Raw genomic sequence first — 15,857 nt, 5'->3', positions numbered from 1 at the left:
CCAGCCCGGCGAAGCACTCAGGGATGCCTCCTTACCTCTCTGGGCACCGCTCTAACCACCAAAGGCTTCCCAACCACCACCGCGGACCCCAAGTTTTGAAAGCCTTTGCTCACCAATCTGCATTTCCTTGTGATAGTCACTTTCCCCGGTTGACAGATGAACAAAAGGCCACTTGGGTACCTGTCAATGACCATCAGAGAAGCGAGTACCCGTCAGGCCCTACTGACACCCAGGCCCTGAGATGGGTCCTCCACACCCCTGCTGAGTCTCCAGCCCAGGCTCCGCTGTCCCCCCTGGAATGCTTCCTGCTGTCCGTTCTGGTCCCTGGGGTCCATGAGACCTCAGCCTTCCTGATGTGGCCAGTGTCGGCTTTCAGAGCAGACAGCCTGGGAGGAGCATCACCTCTCTCCCTCCCCCACTCCCTCCCAGTGCAGACAGTGCTAAAAATACCCTTCTGTCCGTCCCCACGTGGTGCCCAGCCCAGCCCAGCCCAGCAGGCCCTCCGTGCCCCTCGCTGGCTGGGAAGCCCTATTCTCCGGCCTGAGTTCTCCAAGGTCCCGGGACCGACTGAGAGGTAGGGTCCCAGGAGCTCTGGAGTATGGGCATCGGGGAACGGGAGGTGGGATTTGGGGCAGGGAGCTGCAGGGGAGGTCAGGTTATGGTAGGATAACCTGCGGGGCATAGAGATCACACCACTGGGTGTTTGGACACAGAGCCCCCAGCCCCAGTCAAGCTGGGCCCCCTTGGGTATGGTGAGGGCTCAGCCGGCACACTGCCCTTGGTGTCCTGGCTGGAGGGGCGGGCAACAGGGAGGCCGGACCACACCCTCCAGCCGCAGCCGGGACCCCAGTGTCCAGTGCCCGGCCGCTGCTGGCTTCAGGCCCTTCGTGTGCTGCCCACTGGAGCCTTCCTCACTGCTGGCCTGGACAGGCACCAGGCTGAGGCTCTGAGACTCTCCGGAAGCCCCCACCCCGTTGGTTCTGGGACCTGAGGGTGGCAGGTGCCAGCAGACACAGCTGAGGCTCCATGAGAAGGTGGGTGGGCACCCTGTCCACCGGCCCCCGGGGCTGGAGGGCCTGGCTGCCGGGAACCCAGGGTGGACAGGAATGTGAGGCCTCCCGGGGAGGGGGTCGGGCAGGAGGGATGCTGGCCGGGGCCCCTGACCTGTCCTGTCCCGGCGGGGCTCCCTGGGTACTGCCCTGCTCTGTAGGGGCGCCGGTGGGGCGGGGCGGGGCGGGAAAGGGGTGGGGGTGCTGCCTAAGCTCCCGCTTCCCGCGCCACAGCTCAGCAGGGCCCTCCCTGCCCCTTGGCACCCACAGTTCACGGTTCTCTTTTCAGGGCTTTGTTATTTTGATCCACTTATTTCACCAAGGGTTTGGTCCCCGTGGCCCGAGGGGCCTTTTCCTTCCCTTTGACGGCTCTGGAGGGCGCCCCCCGGTGGACAGACCTTGTCCCCCGGGGTGCAGCTTTTTTTAGCGGTCGCCGGTAGGTAGGTAGGTTGAAATTTGGGGCAGCTTTCTTGGGGTAAAATGTCAGGAGTACATAAATGAATATGCACATAATTAAATAAGCCAGAGGTGGATTTGCTGAATCCAATGATATGAACACTGATTCGAAATCGCTGTCCAGAGATTTCCCCTTAGTCGTATTTGTCTTTAGCAACTTACACCCAGGGACCTGTAACCTGGGGGTTCGGCGCAGGGGCCCCAAGCCTGGCTCCCCCACGTCCTAGCTGTGTGATGCTGGACAGGTGACGTGCTTGTGGTTCCCCCCTTCACGCGGACTCTGACAGCACCCACCTCACAGGGTTGTCGTGCAGCCCACGTGAGGAGGGCACCCGGCACCCTCGAGACACGGCCTGGCCCGTGGGGAGCACTGTGACCACAGAGCCCCTTTCCCTGCCAGCCTCTGGGTCTGCAGTTGAGAAAATTGGGACCAAGGTCACCCAGCAAGGTTATGGCAGCCCGAGGCTCCATGTAACTGTGGGCAGTTACATGGATCAGTGGGGCAGGAAAGCTTCCAAAGGCCCTCATCATCCTCCCCAACAAGGTCAGATCCAGGAGCAGAGGAATCCATTTGGAGGTGGGGGGCCACAGAGATCCCCAGGCTCCAGAAGGTCTGCTCTGTGCAGCCCAGAGCTGTGGAGGGGGCCAGGTGTGGTTTTCGTGCCGGCTTCGCTCTGCCCCAATTACCTGGCCAGGGGTAGGTCTCCAGCCCCCTCTGAGCCTCAGCCTTCTCACTGTAAGACGGGACTAACACTGAGCCCACGGCACAGGGCGCCGGGGCTGGGCGAGGCCCTTGGCATGGCTATGATGCTCCGCCAGGGCTGGTGTAAGGTGGAAAGGACGGACGGCCGGACGGAAGGATGGGCGACTCGGGTGGAGGAGCCGTGCCCCGCCCGGCGGACCCTGCCCCCTTCTCTCCCCAGGATCCCGGTCGGCCGGCATCTCTCTGCGGAGCGGGCGGGCTGTGGGGCCCCACGCCGGCGCTGGCGGCCATGGTGCGGCACGTGGACGACCTGGATTTCTGCCTGCCCTCGCACGCCCAGGACATGCTGGACGGCCTGCGGCGGCTGCGCTCGCAGCCCAAGCTGGCCGACGTCACGCTGCTGGTGGGGGGCCGGGAGCTGCCCTGCCACCGCGGCCTCCTGGCGCTCAGCAGCCCCTACTTCCATGCCATGTTTGCGGGCGACTTTGCGGAGAGTTTCTCAGCGCGCGTGGAGCTGCGGGACGTGGAGCCCGCCGTGGTGGGGCAGCTGGTGGACTTCGTGTACACGGGCCGGCTGACCGTCACGCAGGGCAACGTGGAGGCGCTGACCCGCACGGCCGCCCGCCTGCACTTCCCCGCCGTGCAGAAGGTCTGCGGCCGCTACCTGCAGCAGCAGCTGGACGCCACCAACTGCCTGGGCATCTGTGAGTTTGGGGAGCAGCAGGGGCTGTTGGGCGTGGCTGCCAAGGCCTGGGCCTTCCTGCGGGAGAACTTCGAGGCGGTGGCCCAGGAGGACGAGTTCCTGCAGCTGCCCCAGGACCGGCTGGCCACCTGTCTGGCTGGTGAGCTGCTGCAGGTGCAGCCGGAGCAGAGCCGGCTGGAGGCCCTCCTGCGCTGGGTGCGCCATGACCCGCCGGCCCGGGCCGTCCACCTCCCCGAGCTGCTTGGCCTGGTGCGCCTGGACGCCGTGCCCAGACCCTGTGTGCAGCGGCTGCTGGCCACCGAGCCACTGATCCAGGAGTCAGAGGCGTGCCGGGTGGCCCTGTCGCAGGGCCGCGATGAGGTGAGCAAGGGGCGAGGAGGGGAGCCTGGGAGACCCCGACCTGCATGGGGAAGGAGTGTAGAGTGTGCCTATCCCCGATGCCCTGGGCCTTACAGCTCTACCTGCCTTGGGCTGATTACCTGTGAGGGCATCATGATTCATCCCCGGTGCCCCTGTGTGTCCCACACCCTGGATGAGAGGGGAAGGGCAACCCAGAAGTGACTGTCCGAGTCCGGTCAGAGCGCACAGCTCAGTGTGGACAAACCTGGAAACAGACCGAAGGCAGCGTGAGAAAGGCCAAAGCTGGGCTGGGGGCATCCTGGGCAAGGTGGCCAGTCGGGGGGGGGGGTCTCCGGAGGAGGCAGCATCTTAGCTGGACCTTAGAAGAGGGCTAGGAGCTCAGCAGGAGGGAATACGGTCCAGGAAGGTGGCACAGCTTGTGCACAGGCCACCTGCCCCTCAGGAACCTGCTCGAGTGTTCACGGGGTGCGCGATGAGCATGGCAGGCAGGGCAGCTCCAGACCCGATGTGACAGACACAGACCCGATGAATCTGTCCGTGGCTGGGCAGCCTGCTCCGGGCCCTGCCTGGAGGAGCCCTCGGGTGCCAGGCCTGGGGACTCAGCTCAGGCCAGGGTCAGGGTGTGAGGTGGCAAAGCGCTACCCCGTGCTGTTGTCTGGCACTGCCAGGCACAGTGGGCCGGCCCGGTGCCGGCCCTGTCCCGCCAGGCGGTCACCTTGGAATTGCTGCTGTGGGAGGTGCAGGCCTCCTGCGGGAGGGGCCAGAGACGCAGGGGAGCCCCGGGGGCCTGGGAGCTCGGAGCAATGGCCACTTGCCGACCAGAGTGGAACGCTCCCGGCGTTTCCCGCCCAGCCGGGGCCATCCGAGTTCGGCACGCCGCATGCTGGCCCAGGGGAGGGTACTGGGGACAGAGTTGGGGTTGGTTCCAAAGATGGGTACGGGGGGACGCCTCTGGAAGGCACGTGGGGACTGCTGGGAGGGAACAGCGGTCAGGTTTGGGGCATGTCATGCACCTGCTGCCCCATCTCTTCCCGTCCTGAGCGTTTGCCGCCATGCCTGGCCCCACACAACCACGACGCGCGCGCACACACACACACACGCGCGCACGTGCGCGTGCTCACACAGACACATGTGCACACACGTGCGTGCACACACACATGCTCACAGCACCCCGTGCGTGCGCACACAGCTGCTCCACCAAAGCCCCGCCCCCGAGAATGCCCCCGAGGCCTGCCGCTGCCCGCCCTTGGCCTTGCACGGGGAATACCGGGGCCTGCCCCTCTAACGCAGCCTTCCTGCCCCACAGGCACTGCTCGCCCTCCCGCAGAAGCTGGAGGAGGTGCTGGTGGTGGTGGGCGGGCGGGCCCTGGAGGAGGAGGAGGAGGGCGCCGAGGAGCCCGCCCCGCACCCCAGGAACTTCGCCTTCTACAACAGCAAGGCCAGTGAGTAGCCCGCACGCCGTCCCTGCGGCCCGCGAGCCCCTCGTGTTGCCGTGCAGCTGGAGGGAGTGAGGTGCTCACAGGGAGGGGGGCTGCAGGAGACCCTAGAGGCCGGCGCAGGGGGAGGGGAGGCTGCCAGCCGGGGCACGGTGGCCCCCTCACCCTCCAGCCACAGCCCCCAGCTTTGGCCTTTTCGGGCCCTGGAGCCCAGGGTAAAGGGTTCTGCTGCCCAAAACGCCCTGCGTGCCCAACGGAACCTTGGCCCCAAGGGGAGAACGGGGAGCTGGGGTGCAGTGGCCCGGACGGTAGGAGCACAGGGCCTAGGTCAGCTCAGACAGGGTTCTAATTCCAGCCTTTGAGCCGCTCACTTCACCGCCCCAAGCCTGTTCCTCGTCTGTGGACGGGGCTCCTCACATAGCTGGGATGCGGACCCGACGGGCATGGACGGGGCCTCTCCTGCCTGGGGCCCCGTCACAGGGTCTCCCGGGAAAGGGGGAGGGGTGGGAGGGCAGCAGGTCTCTGGAGGGGCCACATTGGCCCTGGGAAGCTCTTCTGAAAGCTCTGAGGAGTGTTGGCAGGTGTCCCGGGCCCACTGGGCCAGTCACCAGCCGCCCCCATGGCGTCAGCGGCTGGCGGGCTCCGGGAAGCGTGAGGCCGGCTGTCCCAGGTCGGGGGCTGACGAGGGGATTTGGGGGCTGACGTCAGGAGATGAGCTCTGCTGGCTGCACCCGGGAACAGCTGTCCCTCCACCCCCAAGGGGAGGACAGCAGGGGCATGCTGGCAGGCAAAGGCCTGGTGACCGCCGGGCCGTCCCCACCCTGGGGTGACACAGACATGAGTCAGGGGGACACGCAGTCCCTGCCCAGAGGGCAGGTGCCCAGCAAGGCTGGAGTTCTGCATGTCCTAAAGATGGTCGCAAATGGTACACAGAATCTTCCCAGGGAGACCTCCCCGAGGCCTGGGTCTTCCTCACGGCCTTCCATGAGCACCCAAAATGTGTCTGTTGGCTCGGACACTCCCACATAGATTCTCGTTTTTATTTTTTCAAACATTTTCTCATCTCTTGTCTCAGTTTACCCTCAGGTAGCTCCTTGAATGTGGCCCAAGTTGGGTGCATGACTCTGTCCCTCGCCGTAGTGACAATAATCCTCAGGTTCGCTGATAGAGTAGTGGCCCCGTGACAGATGCGGGTCATCTATACCCCTCCCCCTGCACCTCCCAGTGAGGTGGGAGCTACCCCCCTCGACGGAGGATGAAACTGAGGTCATGGGTCACCAGGGCCACATGGTGGTACATGACAGTGGGGGTCTGGACTCGCCCTGGGTGCTGCAGGGCCCGTGTCATGCCCTGTGTGACCCCTGCATGCCCATGGCTGCACGCAGCACAGAGGGTGCTCAGGGCGAAGAAATGAATGATGGATGAGGAACGAGTGAATGAATGATGTTCGTGTTCTAACCCACTAGGGACCAGAGGTCAGGCCCTTTAACCCATTACCCTATCTGAGAGGTGGGACCCAAAAGATCCCTTTGGGTCAGTGAGGTCACCTCCGGCCCCCAGAGCCCAGGCCACCTCCCCGCACACCCTGGGCGCAGTCCTGTGTCCGGTCTGCATGCCGGGCTCCAGGGGGCGGCGTGGGGAGGTGGGGACCGCTGGCAGCCAGACCCGGCAGGGGCACGTGGAGCAGGCGGGGTGTCACCCCACCCCCCAACTGTGGCCAGCCGAGTCCGGCCCCTTGCTCCTCTGCAGTGAGGGAACACCCTGCACCCGCGTGGGAAGAGGCGCTGAGGGGCAAGGGGAGGCCCCAGCAGCGAGCTCAGCCACCCTGACCCTGTGCCTCTCTCTCTCTCTCTCTCTCTCTCGGCCAGAGAGGTGGATGGCGCTCCCGGACTTCCCCGACTACCACAAGTGGGGCTTCTCCCTGGCCGTGCTGAACAACACTGTCTATGTCACAGGTGGGTTCCCGGCAGCGCCGTCCGGGGAGCTGATCACCGTGACGCCACCGAGAATCAGCTGTCCCCTCCGGCTCAGGCAGGACTCTTCCAGACATTTCTGTGATGTGAAAACAAGGACATTTAAAATCCACGGGTCCACACTTGGGCGCAGGGAACCATTCTGTGTTCTGCCATGGAAAGCCGGGGTGGACTCGCTAGGCTCCCTCGGCCAGGGCCTGCCCCGTAGGAGCTGTGTGTCAGGCAGGCGGGGTCACCCTGCTCTTTTGTATCTGAGAACTTGGGGGCCCGTATACAGTTTGGTTGGGGAAACCATCACCACTGACGAAGATCTGAAACCACGGATCTTGACCTCCTTGTTTACGGGGCGGGGAGGGACCCGTGCCGCCTATGGTCCCACCCCCCAGCCCAGTGTCTGGCACCATGGGGGCCTGGCATGGGGAGAAGGAGACAGGACCCCCGGTACCCAGCCCCCACTAGCCTGGAGACCCCAGCCTGAGGGGTCAGAACCTCTCCTACAGGTGGCTCCCGGGGCACCAAGACAGACACCTGGTCAACCACCCAGGCCTGGTGCTTCCCTCTGAAGGAGGCCACCTGGAAGCCAGTGGCACCCATGCTGAAGGCCCGCACCAACCACGCCAGCGCCGCGCTCAACGGGGAGATCTATGCCATCGGCGGTAAGGCCTCTCTGTCCCCCTGCCCCGGGGCAGCCTCCTGCTCATTGCAGCCCCCTCGCCACCTCTGGGAGCCTCTCAATCCTGCAACAATGGCTCCCCACCCCCATGCCCTCACCAGGGACCAGAGAGCACCCCCCCCCCGGCCTCAGGGACCGCAGAGGCATGCTCCCCCATTCCTGCCCTCAGGAGCTCGCCGTCTGGATAAACTAGCCCCCCACCAGGGCGCCTGGCCAGGCTGTGCCACCTGCTCTCTGGATGTCCTGGCGTGAGGCTCAGGCATGAGTCTCCATAGCCAGCTCCCGCAAGGACTCTGAAAACAGCAATGACGGGGCGGGCTGGGGCCTTGAGCTGCCCGCAGAGCCGAACGCTCCCGTCCCCAGAACCATGGGCTCAGCCCTCCGCTCAGGGTCACCCCGTCTATGGAGTCCCTGGGGTGAGGAGACCCACAGTGGTTCCCCCTTTGCTGTCACCTTTGCTCCCACCCTGCCCCCAGCCGGAGCAGAGAGGCCCACCTTATCCCCTTGACACCCCAGAGCTGTGGCAGGGATCACCCCAGGGACACTTACGGTCAGATAAATATTGAAAAACAGAATGACTGTGGCTGAGCAAGAGTTTCCCAAGGCCCCTGTGGGTGACAGACTGGCCGTGAGGCCACTGCTGGGTGCCCCACCTGCCCTGGGCAGCCCCTTTTGCCCCCATGGCTGCCAAGCCCGGGCTGAGAGCAGAGAGCACACACAAGGTCCTGAGCCCAAGGCCGGTGGGGGCACCTAGGCGTGGCCCTGGGGCTCCTGTCGTGTAGTCGGGACTCGAGTGTTCCTGGGCCCAGCTGCCCACACCCATGCCCCTGGTGTGGCCTCGGGCCAGTTTGCCTTTGCCTCAGTTCCCTCGCTGTGGAAGGGGTAAGGCACGAGCCTCGTGAGCCTCCCTTCCCTTGCCCTTCCCCGCCCCTCCTAGGGTGCTCGCTGCCGCCTCTGCATGTGCAGGGCCCCTCCCTTGCCCCGGCCCCTGGCGGCCCTGACCCGCACCCCCGCCCGACAGGCACCACTCTGGACGCGGTGGAGGTGGAGAGCTATGACCCCTACACAGACGCCTGGACCCCCGGCAGCCCCGCCCTCAAGTACGTCAGCAACTTCTCGGCGGCCAGCTGCGGGGGCCGGCTGTACCTGGTGGGGTCCCGCGCCTGCAAGTACAACCCTCTGGCTCTGCAGAGCTACAACCCTATCACAGGTGGGGGCACGGCCGCCACGCCCTCCCGACGTGGGGCTGGGTGCCCGGGGACGTGGGCGGGTAGCCTCAGCGAGCGGACGATGGGGGCCCTGGGGATGGGGGGGCAGGGAGCGGGCCGCCACAGGCCTCTTACAAATGGCCACAGCCCCATCAGAGGTGGACGAGGCAGTGGAGGAAGGCAGGGGCCCAGGGGGCAGGGAACCAGGGCTGGCGGCGGGGTGCCTGGGGCAGGGGACCGGGAGCCCACCTCCGGGTTCCGAAGCTGCCTGGCTGCGACGGCTGCCTGGAACCGGCCCCACGGGCCAGGAGCAGGGGCCCAGGCCTGCAAGTCCTGGTGGACGCCAGCTTTGGCTCCGGGCTCCGTGCCAGGGTTGGGGCTCCAGGGGGGCTCTGCCCGGCTCGCTCCTGCCCTGTCTCTCCCCCCTCTCCCCTTCTCATCCTCTGGATGGTGATGATCACAGAACCCATGTCGCAGGGTGGGTGTGAGGGTCCCATGGGAGACCGGCGGAGCCCAGGGTCAGGTGGGGACCCCAGTCCCCCGACCCGGCCGACGGGCGGGGAAGAGGCAGAGGCCCCCTGGTGAGGTGGGCCTGGTGCGCTGTCCCCACAGACGCATGGCACGTGATCACCTCGCCCTTCCTCCCCAAGTACCTGTCCTCGCCACGCTGTGCCGCACTGCAGGGGGCCCTCTACCTGGTCGGCGACAACACCAAGAAGGTCTACGTGTACGACCCCGGGGCCAACCTGTGGCAGAAGGTGGGTCTCGGCCTCACCTCCCAGGGCGACACCCCACAACCGGGACCCCTGACACTGCAGAGAGCCGGCCTGGGCATAGTGGGGCCTGGGGATGTCACCACAGTCAAGGGACTGATGAGGCCCAGAGCCCGGGTGGAGCCCCGGCGAGGACAGGAGAGCCAAGGACCAGGGGCTCCTGGTCACCGTGGTGCTCTGCGCCAGCACGGGGTGGTCTGTTCTCCTCCGGGAGCAAAACCAGGCTCAGCCCAGAGTGTTGCAGGGACAGCCTGGTGTTGGCCAGGCCCCGGAGAGCGTCTCCCAGCCGTGGGGTTGGCCGAGCAGGGAAAGGAACCCCTTGGCTGTGGGGAGAGTGGGAGCAACCAGCTCCTTGGTGCCCCATTTCCCTCCTCACTATCACTTCTGCCGCTGAGAGCAGCGCTGGGCGTCTCAAGCCTTAGTCTTTCTCTGTGCTTCTCCTGGAGAAAGAGGAAGAATGGTACCCAGTGCCCACAACAGTGGCCTCAGCACTAGCCCGACACCCCGGGCCCGCCCCACCTGCCCTAAGAGTCTCAATTCCTGGAGGCCAGAGGAGGTGGACTGTTCCCTGCCCTCACCCTGGCCCTGGCCAGCTGGCCCACAGCGGGGCCTCTGCCATCCTGCCACCTGCAGCTGTCCCCTGGCATCAGCGCCCAGCTGACTGGAGGCTCCCATTACCGTGGCAGGACAGGTGCAGGGTGGGCCCTGCCAGGCCGGCTCTTTCTTTCTGGGCCCTCCCAGCTGGGCCACAGCCAGGCCTCGGCAGGGCCCATGCCACTGCTCTGGGAGGCATCCCAGCCATGAGGGGCTCCACTTTGCCCTCTCCAGGCCTGAGGGGAGGGGGGCTGGCTGCCCATGACTGCCTTCATGTGCAGGCCATAGACAGGCCTCCTCCTTCCCACACACGCTGGGCTCTTCCAGAAGGATCCACATCTCTCTCTGGCCTCTGGCTGTCACCTCACAGCCCCAGCCCAGGCCATGGGCCAAGGCAGGAGGTACGGGGGCAAAGTGAGGCTCCCCATGGCACGAACGGCCCCTCGTGTGTGTGTGTGTGTGTGTGTGTGTGTGTGTGTGTGTCGGTCAGAGCTGAGGCCACGTCTGTCCCCTCCAAGAGAGCAACCATGAATCAGAGGCCCGGCCCAGAACCTGCCCCGGGAGGCATCTCCAGCCCAGGCTTCCATGCCCCCCAGCCCTTCTGACACCGTGACTTCACATATGACTGAATTGGGCCTGGGAGAACAAGGGGCCTGGAAACGTGGTCCCGGGAGATGTGGGCCAGAGGGGAGAGCACTGGGGTCTCCCCAGTAAAGGGACACAGCCTGAAGGGTCCTGGGGGGGAGCCACGGGGAGCCTGGGTGAGGTCCAAGGAACAGGACAGGGCGCTGGCTGTCCTCTCTGCGTGTCCCCCGCCCGCGGGGCCCTGACCGCTGCGTGCCCACAGGTGCAGCCTCTGCACAGCCTGCACGAGAATGGCGCGCTGGTGCCGCTGGGCGACACGCTGTATGTGACCGGCGGCCGCTGGCAGGGCATGGATGGCGACTACCACGTGGAGATGGAGGCTTACGACCGTGGGCGTGACACCTGGACCCGCCACGGCTCCCTGCCCCGCCTCTGGCTCTACCACGGGGCCTCTACGGTCTTTCTAGACGTGTCCAAGTGGACCCAGCCCTTCAGCCCGGCCCAGGAGCCCTGAGCAGCTCCTCGTCACACGGGGGCAGGGCCCGGCTGCGCCCCGACCCCGAGGGATGGCCCCCCTTGGGGTTGTGCCTGTTTCTTCACTAGGTGCTGGGCTTGGGCCACCAGGGACATCAGACAACACAGCCTGGGTCCCCACAGCCACCTCACTAACTGCATGGAGCCGCAGTGAGGGCTTGGACTCCGGCCACCCGCACGGAGGGGAGAGGCCACTCTCCTGCCCACGGCGGGTCTAAGGCCTCAGACACAGCAGCCAAGGGGCCCCGGGGGTCGCACTGAGACAGCACCCCGAATGGTGGCCATCCCCAGCTAGGTGTCCTACCCGTGGCTTCCGAAGGTGTTGCACAAGGGAGGAGTGGCCCAGGAAGCTGCATCAGAGAGCAAAGGTCCTGGGGTACGTGGGCACCAGGCCTCTGCAAGCCTGCTGCTGCCTGGCCCTCAGCTGTGTGACCGCAGCCGGGGCCGCCTCTCTCTGGGCCTCAGGCTCCACGTCCATTATGCACTGGGAAGGAAGGAGGCAGGGCGTGGGGTCAAGAGAGAGGGTCCGCTGTCTGTGTGGGGGTTGAGGGGAGAGAGGGTGAGCAAAGGCTTCCCAGGGAGGTGAGCAGAAGGCATGCTCTCTGGCCAGGATCTCGCCTGTTTCTTAGGGTGGTTTTCTCCGATGCAAGAATGAAAATCCCCAGCAGTGGGCCCATGAGGGGAGAGGGTGCGGTCCTGCAGGGATTTCTGGGGACGCCTCTTGGGCACGTTGGTGCCTCGCTCCCAGGTGGCCTCCTAAGGAAGGGTAGCGCCCAATGGGCTCCCCTACCAGCACGCAGTGTGACTCATGGTGTCTCGGGGCTGCCCCCACGCCCCCTGAGTCTGACTGGGGTCCCATGGAGAACTGGCACAACACCCCCCCCCACTCCTTCTCACTGGTCCTTAACAAGGTATCCCACTGAAGGACTCTTACTGGTGCTAAGTGGCCCTCCCCCTTTGTTGCGAACTTCATTGCGGCACACGGGGCTACAAGTTGGGGGTCCTAGGTCCAGCCTGGCTCCAGCCCTGGCACTGACCGTCTGGGGCCTCAGGAGCTCCCGCCTCCCTCTGGACTGAGTTTCCTCTCCTTGAAGGCTCTTCTTTGAAACCCCCTGGGGACCAGAGAGTCCTCTGGCGTCCCTGGGCTCTGAGGAAGGAATCCCTAGGTCCCCTGACGTCCACCTTGCTCCCAGACCTGAAGCCTCATGCCCGTTTCCTGTGGGATGATTGCATTTGCCCCCCGGGGCTTAGACAGAGCAGGGCCTCCTGGGCATCTGCTTCCAAAGGAGCAAGAGCTCCAGATCTGAGGCCACCTAGTCAGGTGGTGGAGTGGATGAACATGAAGAGGACGGTTTCTGGGATCCCTGAACCTTTCCCTATGAAAAATCCTCTGCAATGTTTTCTAAACAGTTACTGAAGGTACTCAGCCAAACACTGTTTCAAAACAAAGACTCAACATGTTGAATGGACTTCTTTTATCACGAACGGGTTGGAAGGGTGGTATTCTCGAATAAGGCCTGCTTCTGCTCCTGCACACCTCACGGCAATGTGGGGGGGTGGGGAGAGCGTCGGGGGTGGGAGAAGCACAGCCCACTCCAGGGCCTGGTCCTCAGCCCTTAGGTGCCAAACTGCCCCTCATTTGATCCGCTGAGCCGCCCCTATTCAGGGGCACCTAGATCAGGCCAACTGTGTCCTTCAGGGTCCTGGGAGGAAACAGAGGAACCCTGAAATTGAGTAACAGAGGGCAGTCTAACAAAGGGCTACTTCCAAGGTGTGGGCAGGTAGAGGGAATTCAGCGAGGGCTGAAGAGGCTCCCAGTGGGGAACCTAGCAACAGTGGGGAGCTGTTGCCAGCTTTCTGCCCCTCTGCATGGGAAGGAGCAGATGCAGCCTCCAGACAGAGAGCAGGAGGGAGAGGGTGCCAAGGACCTGGGGCCTTTGCTAAAGGAACACAGCCTGGGCCACTATCGCCTGTGGCCCAGTGGGGACGAAGTGGCAGAATAGACGCCCCAACCTCACTCTCTTTCCTGCCCCCTAGTCTCCTGCTGGTGTCTCCCACTGGCCAGATCCAAACAGAATCCGAGGGAGAACGGCCATTGGCAGAGAGCAGGTAGAGAAGAGTGGGCAGGGCACCAGGATGGACAAATGGAAGACTTCTACCACACTAACTGGACACTCAGTGGATTCTCATGGAAGACAGACACCCATGGACATTCGCACAAGGAATGTCTGTGGAGGAACCCAAGCCATCCTCTTCCCTTATCAAAGGCCCCTGGTTTGGGGGCTAGTATGGGTTTCTAGAAAGGAGAATGGATAACCTTGGAGCATGTGCAAAAGTCCACCGAACTCTCAGGCCCACAGGGGTGAGACCACCTGCCCAGCCCCAAAGAGCTCATGTCTGCCATGGGGGTGCATGTTGTCTTTCTCACAATGTTGGGTAAACTGAGACCCCCCAGCAGAACTCAGACTTTGGTGGCCAGAGAGTGCCGTACAGTGCCCTCGGGAGCCAGGCCCAATGCAGCCAAGTCAGGCTCAGCTCCTTGTGGTTCCCCGATGCACCAGGGTCCCAGATGCTTCAAGCCAATTAGTTCCAAAGGACGTGGGTTTTCCTGTACCCCCCCAGACAAGACCCTTTGATTACTGAGCATCTTCCTTGTACTAGGAAGGGACAGTGATTGCTGGAATCAAGCAGTTGACAGTCCCATGTGAATATCTGTAATAAACGAACTGGTCAAAAGACAGTTCACTGTCGTCAATTCAGACCACGGTTCCAGTTGGCTGGTTGACCAGTTGGCCCAGGGGAAAGTAGGAGTTTCAACCAGGAATCTGTCTGTGACTTAAGAAGGGGTGGTTACAGCCACATGCAAGGTAAGGATGTCCACTCCTCCAGGGCTGTGTCATTCATCTTTGATCCCCAGGGCCTCCCAGCCCGCAGTATGGCTACTGTTGTTGCGTGTGCATCTGATTCTGCTGGGCCCCTGGAGCAGGCACAGGAGGGTGGCCAGCCATGACGCTGATTAACTGAAGAGGGAAGCGGGCTTCAGAGAGAACCTTCATGGAGGACGCCATTTCCTATTTGGAATAAGCACCCTGGGAGCCAGCGGGGTTTCCTCAACGCTGATAGTCAGTCCAAGGGCTTTTCAGGCCAGGGACTGGGGGCCATTGAGATCACAATCACATTTAAGAATATAATTCTTCTCCGGGCGCCTGGGTGGCTCAGGCGGTTAAGCGACTGCCTTCGGCTCAGGTCATGATCCTGGAGTCCCGGTCCCGGGATCGAGTCCCACATCGGGCTCCCTGCTCAGCAGGGAGTCTGCTTCTCCCTCTGACCCTCCCTCCTCTTGTGTTCTCTCTCTCAAATAAATAAATAAAATCTTAAAAATATATATATATAATTCTTCTCAAGATGGCAAGACAGAACTACCCTCTTACATTAAAACTGAAGGCGAGCTAGACTGATTTTTTTAAGTGAATTAATTGAAAACATGGAAACAATGAGCAGACAGTAAGCCAAGAGACGCTCTGGGCAGAAGTGAGAAAGGACCCTTCCCCTGTGGGGGCTGAGGTTGCCCACAGACCTGTCCAGGATGCGCATGGCTTAGTCCCAGCACTCACCCCTGTGCCTGGCACGCAGCAGGAACGGAGTAACTCTTCACTTCATGGGCTACTGACCCCAAGTTGCAAAGGCCGGACGAGTGACCTTGGGCCAGTCCCAAGATCTCAGGCTCAGTTTCTCCATCTATGCAATGGGGATAATCACACAATTTGAAAATTAGATGATGTCATGTGTTTGGAAGGTTCCAGTAAGCTGCAAAATTGCCTGCCTGGACATTGAGAGGCCACACAACAAGTTGACTTCAGGCTCCCACTGTTTTCAGGGGCAAAGGGAGTTTTTATTCCCATGACTTCATCGGCAGAGGTCCTTCCTTTGGAGGAAAAGAGAAGAGTGGGAACAGCTTGAGCACAGCAGGCTGAAGGGAAGCCAGGGCCGAGGCCGTGACATGAGGGCCCAAGAATGAGGATTAAGTTTCAGCCGAGCATGAGGGTGCATGGGGGAGGCCACCTCGGGCTCCGTCTGGGCTCCTTTCTGTGGCCACTCGTTCCATACTTCCATCCTGGGATCCGTGACCTCAGCCCAGATGCTGCCCTCGCTCCGACCCCAGGGGCTGCTGCTGCAGGGGGACAAGCTGTCTGGAATCACCAGAACCTGGTTTCTGCTGGTCCTTGACCTGTGTGATCCTTGCCTAAAACCCCACCCTCCTCTGGGTGGATTTCATTTTTTTTTTTTAAAGATTTATTTATTTGAGAGAGTGAGAATGAGAGAGAGAGAGCACATGAGAGGGGGGAGGGTCAGAGGGAGAAGCAGGCTCCCCGCCGAGCAGGGAGCCTGATGCGGGACTCGATCCCGGGACTCCGGGATCATGACCTGAGCCGAAGGCAGTCGCTTAACCAACTGAGCCACCCAGGCGCCCGGATTTCATTTTTGAAATGGGACCCCAAAACATGGAGGGAGCCCCACCTAAAGGTCCTGGCCCTCTGTGCACTCCAGCCCCAGAGCCAGGCTGCGTCATCACCTCGGGACAGCGTGATGGGAGCCTGTACTAGCACCAGAACAGATTTGATTTGGGTCCTCTGGCAGGGCCCATGACATCACTAGGACTGTTCACTGTTTGGGAAAATAACTGTTTGTCACATGGCAACAGCTCCTGTCCTCAAAGCTGGCCTCATGCGGGCTGGGACCCCCCACTGTGAGGTGGAAATGAAGTCACATGAACATCTTAAGGATCACATGCCCCAAATTGGATCCTTCC

The 15,857-nt window shown here is 62.9% G+C and overlaps 1 protein-coding gene across 1 annotated transcript; it reads left to right on the top strand.

Moving 5' to 3' along the window:
• Positions 1-491: 491 nt before the first annotated feature.
• Positions 492-12,539, top strand: KLHL30 (kelch like family member 30). The gene is made up of 8 exons (XM_025887983.2): positions 492-574; positions 2,429-3,271; positions 4,578-4,713; positions 6,576-6,662; positions 7,181-7,336; positions 8,375-8,563; positions 9,174-9,319; positions 10,776-12,539. The coding sequence occupies exons 2-8, from the start codon at positions 2,498-2,500 to the stop codon at positions 11,025-11,027; spliced, it is 1,740 nt and encodes a 579-aa protein (XP_025743768.2). The 5' UTR covers positions 492-574; positions 2,429-2,497; the 3' UTR covers positions 11,028-12,539.
• Positions 12,540-15,857: the final 3,318 nt, after the last annotated feature.

This window comes from Callorhinus ursinus, unplaced genomic scaffold, assembly GCF_003265705.2.
Source record: "Callorhinus ursinus isolate GAN/ISIS: 27379988/994484 unplaced genomic scaffold, GSC_fseal_2.0 scaffold2, whole genome shotgun sequence".
NCBI lineage: Eukaryota > Metazoa > Chordata > Mammalia > Carnivora > Otariidae > Callorhinus > Callorhinus ursinus.
The sequence above is the reverse complement of the archived record's forward strand: the minus strand, read 5'-3'. Positions and strand labels throughout refer to the sequence as shown.

Excerpts from the sequence above, each read along its gene's own strand:
- KLHL30 (XM_025887983.2), top strand. The coding sequence starts at position 2,498 with ATGGTGCGGCACGTGGACGACCTGGATTTCTGCCTGCCCTCGCACGCC. Across the intron at positions 8,564-9,173 it reads GAGCTACAACCCTATCACAG|ACGCATGGCACGTGATCACC; the intron begins GTGGGGGCACGG and ends CTGTCCCCACAG. Across the intron at positions 9,320-10,775 it reads GGGCCAACCTGTGGCAGAAG|GTGCAGCCTCTGCACAGCCT; the intron begins GTGGGTCTCGGC and ends GCGTGCCCACAG.